This window comes from Hyla sarda, chromosome 3 (assembly GCF_029499605.1).
Source record: "Hyla sarda isolate aHylSar1 chromosome 3, aHylSar1.hap1, whole genome shotgun sequence".
NCBI classification, from domain to species: Eukaryota; Metazoa; Chordata; class Amphibia; order Anura; family Hylidae; genus Hyla; species Hyla sarda.
In genome coordinates, this window is record NC_079191.1 from 362,018,733 (window position 1) to 362,031,592 (window position 12,860).

General features: G+C 42.6%; 1 protein-coding gene across 3 annotated transcripts in view; it reads left to right on the forward strand.

The window, feature by feature from the left end:
* PUS10 (pseudouridine synthase 10) overlaps positions 1-12,860 on the forward strand; it is a 129,728-nt gene that overhangs the window by 62,292 nt on the left and 54,576 nt on the right. For 2 of the 3 annotated variants that reach the window (XM_056567683.1, XM_056567682.1), the window contains exons 5-6: positions 8,933-8,967; positions 11,417-11,528. In XM_056567683.1, coding sequence (XP_056423658.1) covers positions 8,933-8,967; positions 11,417-11,528 — 147 coding nt within the window. Of the gene's footprint in view, positions 1-4,365; positions 4,425-8,932; positions 8,968-11,416; positions 11,529-12,860 lie in introns of those variants that run through there. The other variant, XM_056567684.1, reaches the window with a different exon arrangement.

Consider the following 12,860-nt stretch of genomic DNA (forward strand, 5'->3'; position numbering starts at 1 on the left):
ACGGATCTGTAGAAGAAGTAACAAAAAAAAAAAAGAGTAAGTACATTTAGGGAGAAAAAAACTGTGTTAAAAAAATGTAATAAACACACACGCACACTAAACGCCGTTTACCACTATTCTGAGCCATGACTACAATTTAGTTATTGAATGATTTAGATGTGGTGAAAAAGCTAAAAAAAAAAACAAACTCAAAAACAAAAGATCCAGAAGGAAACCTAGCAGTCAAACCTATTCAGACAGCAGGAAAAAGGAACAGACTATTTTTTCCTACTACATGAAGTAAATTTCCCACTTTTGCCTATGTGTGCCAAATTTATTAACGCTGTGCAACAATTTAGTAAATTTGTCGCACATAGTCAAACATGAAGTAGAAAAAAAACAGGTTAAAAACCAGACTACATAGTAAAAGATTAGTAAATGCCCCTCCAAGATCTTAGCAGCATAAGAGCAAATGAAATAAGTGCGTGAGTAATATACAGTACAAACCTAAGCAGAGTATAAGAGTGACGCCACTCCTGCTGCACAGGTCACCTGCTTAGGTTTGTACTGTATATTACTCATGCACTTTGCACTTATCTAATTTGCTCTTATGCTGCTAAGATCTTGGTCCATGTGACTGTGTACACTTACCTTTGTAATTACACTTCTTATTATGTTTACAAGTGCGGCAGCGGAGACGCCTTTTTTTGTCCTTGTTCCCCCCCCCCGGTGTGTGTTTCTTCCCCACTGTATATGTTTTAATTACTATTTAATAAAAATACCATTTTAAAATTTGCCTTATCAAATAATCAAATAATGCCTTATCAATTAGACCATCCTGTAATGCATAAGACAGGTATTCAACAATTCTCCTATCGATATTACTTCTGGGGTCTGTGTTTAATACTTGGTAAATCGAGGTATCAGAAAGCTGTCTGTACACCTCACCCAGATATTTAGATCGGTCCATGACCACAACCCCACCACCCTACACATATTCATATATCCCACAGAGAGTTGTGATTGGCTGGAACCATCCGGCCAATCACAGCTCTCTGCGGGAAATATGAATATGTGTATATATACGGCAGTGCAGGGGACCATAGAAGAGCAGCCGGCCGCATCTATACATTATACAGGAGGATCGCAACTAACCCCAGAGATCTGTCAATTAGTACAAGTACTACTACTCCCATCATGGAACAGTGTGTTCCATGCTGGGAGTAGTAGTACTACCTAAAAGAATGTAAAAAATAAAGAAAAAAAGAGTGAAAAACACACATACTACATTTTTTATTACTGTCGGCTACATTTTTATTGTCCAGCTCGCCCACATAAATTGATCCCTGTTTTAAAATGAATAAAAATATTTGTTTTAAAAAATATTACTTTCATTAGATACAATTTTTTCCTTGGTCAAAAAATGGAGGCTCTTAGCGCACCTTTTGATCAAAATGTGTCCCCCCATCCACCACGCGGAGGTGGCTTCATATCAGATGGGACCCTAACATGATAACACACCTCTGCTGTGCATATAGCCTCTGACTGTGTGACATGTTGGATCAGCCATTGACTAAACCACCTCCAGTCTTAGAGGGGTGGGGTGCACGGCTAAAGAGGGTGCCACACCCCCCAACTTACAAAGAAAAACAAAAGGAAAAATAGCCAGCACAACAACCTAATACACAGGTGCCCACTGCTGTGGCAAATACAAAATGTACAAAAAAGAAAGTTGCAACAGCACTCTTGGTCAAAAAATGGAGGCTCTTAGCGCACTTTTTGATCAAAATGTGTCCCTCCATCCACCACGCGGAGGTGGCCTCATATCAGATGGGACCCTAACATGATAACTCACCTCAGCTGTGCATATAGCCTCTGACTGTGTGACATGTTGGATCAGCCATCTCCGCATGGTGGCCACAGCAGTGGGCACCTGTGTATTAGGTGGTTGTGCTGGCTATTTTTCCTTTTGTTTTTCCTTTACATTTTTTTCCTTCACTACTGAATCTTTTTTATTTTAGTTTTTTTTAATGGTTCCCTATGAAATTTTGTTAAAAAAGGAATCTCCATCTCCAATAACCATAAAAACGAATAACAAAATCGTCCGAAAACTAAAATAAAACTAACGACATGTATAACTGATAGATCCGAAATAACAAATTCATCCGAAAGCCGAACAGTTTCCGAATAGAACAAAAAAAAAATATACGAATGCATCCGAAAACAGAATAAAACAAATTACTGTATCCCGAAGGTTTAACAGAACCAAAAAAATTTTAATCCGGGAAAAAATTAAATAAAATTGTTGAGGTTGGTGAAGGAGGCATAATGGTATAGGGAATATTTTCTTGGCACACCTGTAGATGAACATTTGGACATTAGGGCTTATTTTAGCATTGGAGCTCAAAAGTTCATCTTTTTATGGCTGCAGAAGGACACGATCATCAGGACAGTGTAAGATGCCACAAGGGTCATGAGTTATGGATTGGTTTCAGGGACATGACTTGGGTTCAAATCCCACTAAGGACAACAATAAATAAAGCGTTATTATTATAATAACGTCAGCAGAGAGAACTGTGGTCGTAATGTCATCAGAGAGCATTCCAAAAAGAAAATAATTCCCTCTGTAGTATTCAGCAGCTAATAAGTACAGGAAGATTTTTTAATAGAAGTAATTTACAAATATGTTTAACTTTCTGCCACCAGTTGATTTAAAAGAAAAAAGGTTTTCACCGGAGTACCCCTTTAATCCTATAGAATATCTCTGGGAAAAGGTAGAACAGGCCAATGGGCCGCATGGGACAATATTCTTTCTGAAAATTTTCAACACTTAGTGGAAGCTATGCCATGATGGAGTTCCGAAGGCCAAAGGAGGTCCATCGCACTACTTAAAGGGGTACTCTGCACCTAGACATCTTATCCCCTATCCAAAGGGTAGCAGCGGGACCCCCGCGATGTCCCTGCTGCACCCAGCATACGCTTCGAGCGTCGGGTGCAGTTCCGGAGGCTTGTGACGTCACAGCCACGCCCCCTCAATGCAAGTCTAGCCGTCATGCCCCCTCCCGTAGACTTGCATTGAGGGGGCATTGCCGTGACGTCACGAGCCTCCGCCCCACATTGCCAGGCATCCGGCACAGAGCGAAGTTGGCTCCGGATGTCTGGGGTGACGCAGCCGAGATCACAGGGGTCCCCAGCGGCGGGACCCCAGCGATCAGACATCTTATCCCCTATCCTTTGGTTGGGGATAAGATGTCTAGGGGCGGAGTACCCCTTTTAATGGGGTCTCTTATAAAGTGGCTATTCAGTGTAGTTCACATAGATTGCCCTGACTGAATACATTGTAACATTATTGTCCTTTCAGTAGTGAGATGTATTTGGTCTGTAAACAAGAATGCTCTCATGCAACGCAAACAGAAGTCAAACTGAAAATGATAGAAACTTGTATAACTATTCATTATGCAGTAACATAGGGTTACTGCATAATACTGGAAACTCCATTTAAAGCCATCTTACTTAGTTTTTTACATATTGATGTTCTATAAAATAGGGTACATGAAACATATCTCAATGTTGTCTATGTGGCCTTCATTTGTTTTTCCTTGTGTCCATTTTGCCCTCATTTTCTTCTTTCGTTGTCTGGATCGGGGTACTACTATATTTAACCCCTTAAGGATGCAGCCCTTTTTCACCTTAAGGACTGAGCCCTTTTTCGCAATTGTGACCACCGTCACTTTACGAATTAATAACGCGAAAACGCTTTTACTGAATATTCTGATTCTGAGAGAGTTTTTTCGTGACATATTATACTTTATTTTGGTGGTAAATTTTCGGCGTTACTTGCATCCTTTTTTGGTGAAAAATCCCCAAATTTCATGAAAATTTTGTTTTTTTCTAACTTTGAAGCTCTCTACTTGAAAGAAAAATGGATATTCACAATAAATTAAATTTTTCTTCACAAATACAATATGTCCACTTTATGTTGGCATCATAAAATGGATATACTTTTGCTTTTTGAAAAAATTAGAGGGCTTCAAAGTAGAGCAGCAATTTTCAAAAAATTCATGAAAATTGCTAAATCTGAAGGGACAGATGTTACAGAACTACAACTCCCAGCATGCCTGGGCAGTCCAGGCATGCTGAGAGTTATAGTTTGGCAACATCTGGAGGGCTACCGTTTGGGCACCACTGTAACAGTGGTCTCCAAACTGTGACCCTCCAGATGTTGCAAAACTACAACTCCCAGCATGCCCAGACAGCCTTTGGCTGTATGGGCATGCTGGGAGTTGCAGTTTGGCCTTCCTAGTGGTTGCCACAGTAAAGATCGTTTTACTTTCACTTTCAATCCCCCCCCCCCCCCCGCACCCTCGATTCCCTACCTTATCCAGTATCCAGCAGTCTCCAGTGAATATCCCCCGCGAATATCCCCCAGGCATCTTCTCCTGCAGGTACGGCCTCCATCTTCTTCCCACGATCCTCTCGACATCCAGTGGTGGGCAGAATGGGGGTGGCAACCTGCGCTTCTGACCTGCGCTGCCATTGGTCAGAACTCCGTTCTGACTAATGGCAGAGGATAGGAGGAGATCGCAGCTCTGCGACCTCACTCCTATCACTTAGGCTGATTGGGGCTGTCGCTGACAACTCCGATCAGCCCTATTTTCCGGATGATCAGGTCACCAGAGACCCGATCAGCCCGGAATTGGAGAAAATCGCATGTCTGAATTGACATGCGATTTTCTCCAATCGCCGACATGAGGGGTCTCAGGACCCCCCTGGGCGATGTGCCGGGGTGCCTGCTGAATGATTTCAGCAGGTATCCCGATCCGGTCCCCAACCGGCTAGCGGCGGGGACCGGAATTCCCACGGGTGTATCCATACGCCCTGCGTCCTTAAGGACTCGGGATGCAGGGCGTATGGATACTCCCTGCATCCTGAAGAGGTTAAAAAAAATACTTTGTTGTCCAGATATCAACACAATTGCTAGAGACCTATTTACTAAAACATTTCTCACATTTATTTGGAGTCTTTTCCCGTGAAAATGTTGATCCACTATTTCTGTGATTGTTACACAGTTCTTTATCTGACCTAAAGGGCATGCTGCATTATAAGTTTGCTTATGTTTTTGCCTGTAACCAGTTGGTGACATAGGGGGGAAATTTATCAAAACCTGTGTAAAAGAAAAGATAACCAGTTGCCAATAGAAACCAATCAGATTGAGTCTTTTATTTTTCAGAGGCCCTTTTGAAAATTAAAAAAGCGATCTGACTGGTTGTTATGGACAACTAGGCAACTTTTTCCTCTGCACAGATTTTAATAAATTTCCTCCATAGAGTCCACATGCGGTGCAAACCCCGCCTTAGTAAGCTTATTTCATATAGATGTATACAGCTTACAATGAGTTAAGTATGAGCTGTATAAATCTATATATTGTGAGCTCCTCCTAGTGTTGTCTGCCGTTATACTTAATTATTTTCTTAAGGGTGTATTCACATGTACACTATCCTGCACATATTTGATTTAAAGCTGTGTTCAATCTATATTAGTTTATATTAAAATCTGCAGCATAAAATCCTGAACATCAATTATGAACAGGACACTTTACGTGTAAATAGAAACTAAATGGACATTGTTATTTACAGGGCTCTGTGCACTGAGGACAAGCAGGGCTCTGTACACTGAGGACAAGCAGGGCTCTGTACACTGAGGACAAGCAGAGCTCTGTACACTGAGGACAAGCAGGGCTCTGTACACTGAGGACAAGCAGGGCTCTGTACACTGAGGACAAGCGGGGCTCTGGACACTGAGGACAAGCGGCGCTCTGGACACTGAGGACAAGCGGGGCTCTGGACACTGAGGACAAGCGGGGTTCTGGACACTGAGGACAAGCGGGGCTCTGGACACTGAGGACAAGCGGGGCTCTGGACACTGAGGACAAGCGGGGCTCTGGACACTGAGGACAAGCGGGGCTCTGGACACTGAGGACAAGCGGGGCTCTGGACACTGAGGACAAGCGGGGCTCTGGACACTGAGGACAAGCGGGGCTCTGTGCACTGAGTACAAGCGGGGCTCTGTGCAGGTTCTTGGCTTGTCAATCAGCCTGCTGTGTGAGCCGGGAGCATTTCACAAAGCCCCAGTGTACAGAGCTTGTCCTGCCCACGTTTTCTGTATTTTGTCCCAGCCGAGACACACATGCAATAGCTTCAAGACAACAATTTTCACTCAAAAATATTCACATTTCATAACCAATGTATGTTACAAGTATACATATGATGTTATTATCTACCTTTATATAAAAAGACAAATGACAGTGCCCATTAAGCTAAATGGAAGCTCCAACTCATTACAAAGATCCATCTTTCTCTCTGTTTATGTGGAGTCCATTATGAGATGGGTTCTATCATTTCTATGTACATCCCTGGTGTCACATGAAGATGCAGTTTCTTATGACTAAACCATGTGGCTAAGGAAGATGACAGCTGTGTCATGCACTTGCGAAAGAGAGGTTCGTGATGTACAGACTCATAATCCTATAGTGTCTTAACAGGAGTGTAACTGTAAAATGGAAAGAAATGGAGCATTGTAGGTAGTTCCTAGTAAACTGTATGTATGTGCACACTGCAAGAGCCCAGGGTGACAGACACTCTGGATCATAAACAAGGAATACAAGAAAGGAAGATCTGTATGCATTCACTGGTGATCTAATGTAGGATGGACATATTGGGGGGTATTCATCAAAAGTGGTGTAGGTGAAGGTCTTTTTTACCCCATTAATTCATGTGGTGGGAACTGTGTACTTTATATGGTGCAGGGCATATGATTGATCATGTGCTGATCACATTTCTTCAGTACTCCACTTTGTATGAGGCTTTCTCTGCGACCTTTTGTGCGTCTTTTTATCCCATGCAAAAAATATGGGCAACTTTATAATAATGCAGTTTGCAGCCAGTTTTGTAAGCAAAGTCATGGCTGGTGTAGATATGCGCCTAAAATAGCGCAGTAACGACAAAAGATGTACCAAAATGAAAAGTCGCACATCATAAATTCCTGACCACCGCCTGATATCAACTGAAATCACCACTTGGTATGTTCCTTTTTTAAACCTTTTTAAAGCAAAAGTCGCAATGAAAAGTCTCAAAACAGCATCTGAGACAAACTGTGCTGCAAACAATGTACACTACAAAACCAGGGTAAAACCAATGATAAATTCCCCCATTGGGTATATTTCTGTAAGTGGTATGCTGTTGGTAACTTAACTCCGGGACACAACGTCCAGGACCTGTGGCTAATAGCGCACGGCATTGATCGCGGTGCCGCGCGCTATTAACCCTTTAGACGCGGCGTTCAAAGTTGAACGCCGCGTCTAAACTGAAAGTGAAAGTATGCCGGTTAGCTCAGGGAGCTGTTCGGGATAGCCGCGGCGAAATCGCGGCATCCCGAACAGCTTACAGGACAACAGGAGGGTCCCTACCTGCCTCCATGCTGTCCGATCGCCGAATGACTGCTCAGTGCCTGAGATCCAGGCATGAGCAGTCAAGCGGCAGAATCATCAATCACTTGTTTCCTATGAGAAACCATTCATCAATGTAAAAGATTTTATTTTAATAGTTACGACATTTACGCACTCCGATCTGCTTATTTTTGGACCATATCCGGTTTGTTGCCAGACTGAAAACCTTTGGTTTGTCGCTGTTTCGGTCCAGTCCTTCATAAATAGCAAATAGCATAAATAACAATAATATATAAGGCTATATATACACTATATACACTATATATATATATATATATATATATATATATATATTTATACACACTATATATTACACTATATATAGTGTAATAAGGCTGGGTTCACATCACGTTTTTGCCATAGTGTTTTCAATCCGTTTTTCTAAAGAAAACCGTATGGCAAAAAAAACGGATGGAACAGTATGGGAAAAAGTAAACCGTATACTGTTTTTAAAAGTGCATACAGTTCTGTCCATATTTTCTTTTTTTTTTTTAAACCATACAGTTTTGAAAATGTCCATTTTTAATGGGAGGGGTGTTGGGTGGTAACTTTAGGATGCAAATGCGCATGTGCAAAGTAAAAACTGTATACTTTTTCCCGTATGGAACCGTATACATGTGCGTTTCCTATTGATTTCCATCGTTAAAAAAAAAAATTTATGCAGTTGCGGTACGGTTTTTAAACCGGAGACAAAATCGTGGTCAACCATAGTTTTGACTCTGGTTTAAAAACCGTACTGCAACCGCATAAGTTTTTTTTTAACATGGACATCAATGGGAAACACACATGTATACAGTTCCATACGGGAAACCGTATGCGGTTTTTACTTTGCACATGCGCATTTGCATCCTAAAGTTACCACCCAACACCCCTCCCATTAAAAATGGACAACATTGTCAAAAACTTTTTTTTTTTTTTTTTTATAAAAACGGACAGAACTGTATGCACTTTTAAAAACAGTACATGATTTAAAAATACATACGGTGTACTTTTTCCCATACTGTTCAATACGGTTTTTTTGCCATACGGTTTTCTTTAGAAAAACTGATTGAAAACAGTATGGCAAAAAAATGATGTGAACCCATATACAAGTTTCTAAGTGTGGTCCGGCCTGGCGTAAGATTTGGTATATTTTGCTTTAAAAAAAAAATGCAAGTGATAAATGACAGACTACTACATTAACATTTTGTGACAAAAGAACCAATGATGAATTCCCCCTTAGTGCTTATTGAAGATTTTAACTGAGTAATTGAGATGTTATAAAAGTGGAGTTTTGATTTGAAGTGTTTCAGGACTTGACTCACTGGTAAAAAACAAAAAACAAAAAAAACAACCAACTTTAGAGGCTCAACCTAGAAAACCCTGTAAACATACAGAGAAGTGTTAGAAGTGGTGATAGTAATCAAGTTTTCTTTCTTTTTTTTGGGTGCGTCCTTTGCCTGAATGTAGCATTCTGCATGGCTGGAAGCACAACAGGAAATGAGGTGAGTAATGGTCCTGGGCTCATCTGGTTAATTACATACTTTTTATGCCTCTAAAATGAACCTAAAAAACAACCTGACATACACACAGTGTGGACTGCTCCTCATGTCTTTATAGGGGTACTCCACTGCTCAGCGTTTTGAACAAAATGTTCTGAAAGCTTAGAGCCGGCGCCGTTTGCTTGTGACGTCATAGCCCGTCCTCTCATGATGTCACGCCCCACCCCCACAATGCAAGTCTATGGGAGGGGGCGTGACAGTTGTCACGCCCCCTCCCATAAACTTGCATTGAGGGGGCGTTCCGTAACATCATGAGGGGTTGGGCTATGACTGCACGAGCTCCCAGTGCCGTCTCTAACATTTTGTTCCAAACACTGAGCAGAGTACTCCTTTAAGAGAGTGTTGTTTTAGGTTGTTTTTTTTTTTTTTGTCTTTTTGTCGAAATTGGCTTTAAAGCTATTATGTGACCAGTTGAGGTCTAGCAATAAATTTGATATTTTTCCACCAAGCTGGTCTTACCCCACTATGGTGTATATTCCAACCCAGAGCCCCATAGTAGCACTGTTCCGGATCTGCCCAATGGTCCCCCAGCTCCTATATACCATTTGATGGGATTGTAATGGTGCTTCCCAACTTTTATATGCACCACCCTATGAGAGGTGCATATTGATCTAATCTTGTTTGGTGTCCAGCCTGTCTGAAATTCTCTCTGCTCTCTCACCCACTGCCTTCATTAGCATAATAATGATTGGGGCGGGTCAGATGGAGAATATAGAGGAGGCAGGCGATCTGGGTGAGCCAGCTCCCCACCTCCAATGCCTGCTGGAGCACAATGCAGCTGAAGGTTACAGCGCCAGTACTCTGCATATACTGAATGGATTTAAGTAAGTGACCCCTCTTTGTTCAGCTGTTCACTTGCATTATAACCCAATATATTGGGTTAACTGCGGGTGAACAGGGTGTCAGATTGTCTTTAATATTTTCATTTCCTGAGGAATCCGATTGACTTGGAGCCATCAGTTTTCTGTTGGAATTCCAGTGTATTTGACAGAAAGATTAGCACTGAAGCCTACACTATTCTTTCAATTAAAAAAAAAAGGAGCCCAAATGTAATGGGAAAAAAATCAAGATTAGAATAACATATCTTTGTCTGATAGTGCCGTTCACCCATCATTGAATTAAATGGGTCTGAGCTCTAATGCCAAATATATTTTATAAACCAGAGCAGTGCTGTTTCTGGGGAAAAGCCCCCTTTTAATCCTGATAACCCTAATAATCGTATCCTGCTTCTTTCCTTATCGGAGTCCAACTTTGCCCATACATACTGTAGTTAAAGCATGGTTCAAGTTTTTTTTACATCTTGTAGAGGCACCTCATATATTTGTTTTATATTTGTTGCTTAACCCCAAGCTGCTTCATCATCTACCTGCTCTAAATCCAGTTTAACCAAAATTGGCCTCCCACCTAGCTTTCAATTTCAATATTACAAGGATTTCATGCTGCCATTATTTGAGGGAGGTCATGTGTGCTCATCTGACTTTTTAGAAGCCATATATCATTTCCTCATTATAAAAATAGAGCATTGCTTTCCAGAAAATGAGACTAGGCATACCAGCAAGTAGGAAGGTGAGGATAGTTTTCTCCTAGCAAGGAATAAAAGTGCAACACTAAGTTGGACTGTCTAGGGACATAGATGGTATTTGGGATGGTAATTGTTGTAATTTCCAGGAGGCACAACTGAGGACCAGCCTATAACAGTGCTAAGAAAAGATGCCCCAGAGTGTGTAGAGCTGACAGGTCCTCTGTAAATACAAGTGAAGCTTCACTTTTGGCTTCTTCAAGTTATACTACCATGTGTGGTACTGATAGTTACCCCTATAGGAAAGACCGCTGGAAAAAGATACCAAAATATAGGTTGAGTTATGCTACCATGTTTCCAATGTTGCTAATGTAGTTCTAGCCAGATTACTATTCCAAATATATTCTTAGTGCTGGGCTCCGTCACTGGGGACCCCCACGATCTCTGTGCAGCCCCTGGCATTCTGTATTGGGCGCTGCCTCCGAGACGGGGACGTGACATCACGGCCACATCCCCTACATTCATGTCTATGGGAGGGGGCATGACAGCCGTCACACCCCCTTCCCATAGACATGCATGGAGGGGTGTGGCTTGGCATAACTGGGGGCGTGGCCATGACATCATATTCCCGTCTCGGAAGCAGCGCCCAGCACAGAATGCAGGGGCTGCACAAAGATCATGGGGGTCCCCTGCAATCATACATCCTAGGGGATAAGATGTATAAACCCGGAATACCCCTTTAACATGTTTGTCACTAGGGACTTTATGCCCTTGAGATGTATCCATCCAATGGGAGCAGAAACTGTAATGTTAAATTAGCCACGTCAATAAAGGTTGTCTTCATTAAAAGCTCCTTATTTTATAACTTTACAGAAAGCAAGATCGAGTCCTGGAAAAAGCAGACATTATCCAACTAAAAGAGGCCTACAAATGGATAATTCACCCTATGATCTCCGAGGAGTTGGGGGTACAAGCAGTGAGCAAGGTAAGATTGTCTTCTTCTGAAAGTCTACACTTAATTATTATATGTATACCTTGATACGGTTAGTGTCCATTGGGACGTCCAAACAGGTTAGACCTCCTCCCTAAGATGTGCACAATGCTTTTTAACCCCTTAAAGGAGTTGTCCAGTGGTGAACCCAGTGGTGAACAACTTATTCCCTATTCTAAGGATAGGGGATAAGTTTGAGATCGCGGGGGGTCTGACCGCTGGGGCCCCCTGCGATCTCCTGTACGGAGCCCCGATAGCCCGCGGGAAGGGGGCGTGTCGACCTCTGCATGAAGCTGCGGCCGACACACCCCCTCGATACAACTCTATGGCAGAGCCGAAGCGCTGCCTTCGGCAATCTCCGGCTCTGCCATAGAGATATTGAGGGGGCGTGTTGGCCGCCGCTTCGTGCGGTGGTCGACACCCGCTATGTGGCCGGAGAGCCTGGCCCCCGTACAGAGAGATTGCAGGGGGCCCCAGCGGTCGGACCCCCCGCGATCTCAAACTTATCCCCTATCCTTAGGATAGGGGATAAGTTTTTCACCACTGGACTACCCCTTTACGGACATGCGCGGTAAATGTACGGCACTGCATAGCGTCACTTCGCGCACATTTATGGCATGGCTGTGCCATGAGTGCAGGACCTGTGCTCGCTTCATTTGTGGCAGGTCCCGAATTGTTGCTATAAATAGTTCCCTATGGGGACTAAAAAAGTGTAAAATAAATGTAGAAAAAAAAAAAGTTACATAAAAATGTGTAAAATCCCCTCCCCCAATAAAGTTTAAATAGCCCCTTTTCCCTATATTAATACACATGCGTAAAAAAAAAAGATAAATAATAAACATATTTGGTATTGTTGTGTGCGTAAATGTCCGAACTATAAAAAATATAATCTTAATGATCCCCTAATGATCAAACTGCAAAAAGATTGAAAGAAGTACTCTAGTGCAGAGTATTCCTTCTCCGTCCTGCCCAGCTGCAAAATAAATGAAAATGAACCATCACTCACCTTCCTGGGTTCCCGCGGAGCGCCACTACAGCTGTTCGGTCCTCCAGTCCATCTCCTTCATACTTCTGGGTGTAACGAAGCGTCACATGGCCGCGATGTTCAGCCTCGGCTGGCGATAGGCTGAGCGCCATGTGACGCTTCGTTACACCCGGAAGTATGAAGGAGATGGACTGGAGGACCGATCAACTGTAGTGACGCTCCGCGGGAACCCAGGGAGGTGAGTGATGGTTCATTTTCATTTATTTTGCAGCCCGGGCAGGACGGAGCAGGAGTACTCTGCACCAGAGTACTTCTTTAATAAAAAGCGATCAAAAAGTCTC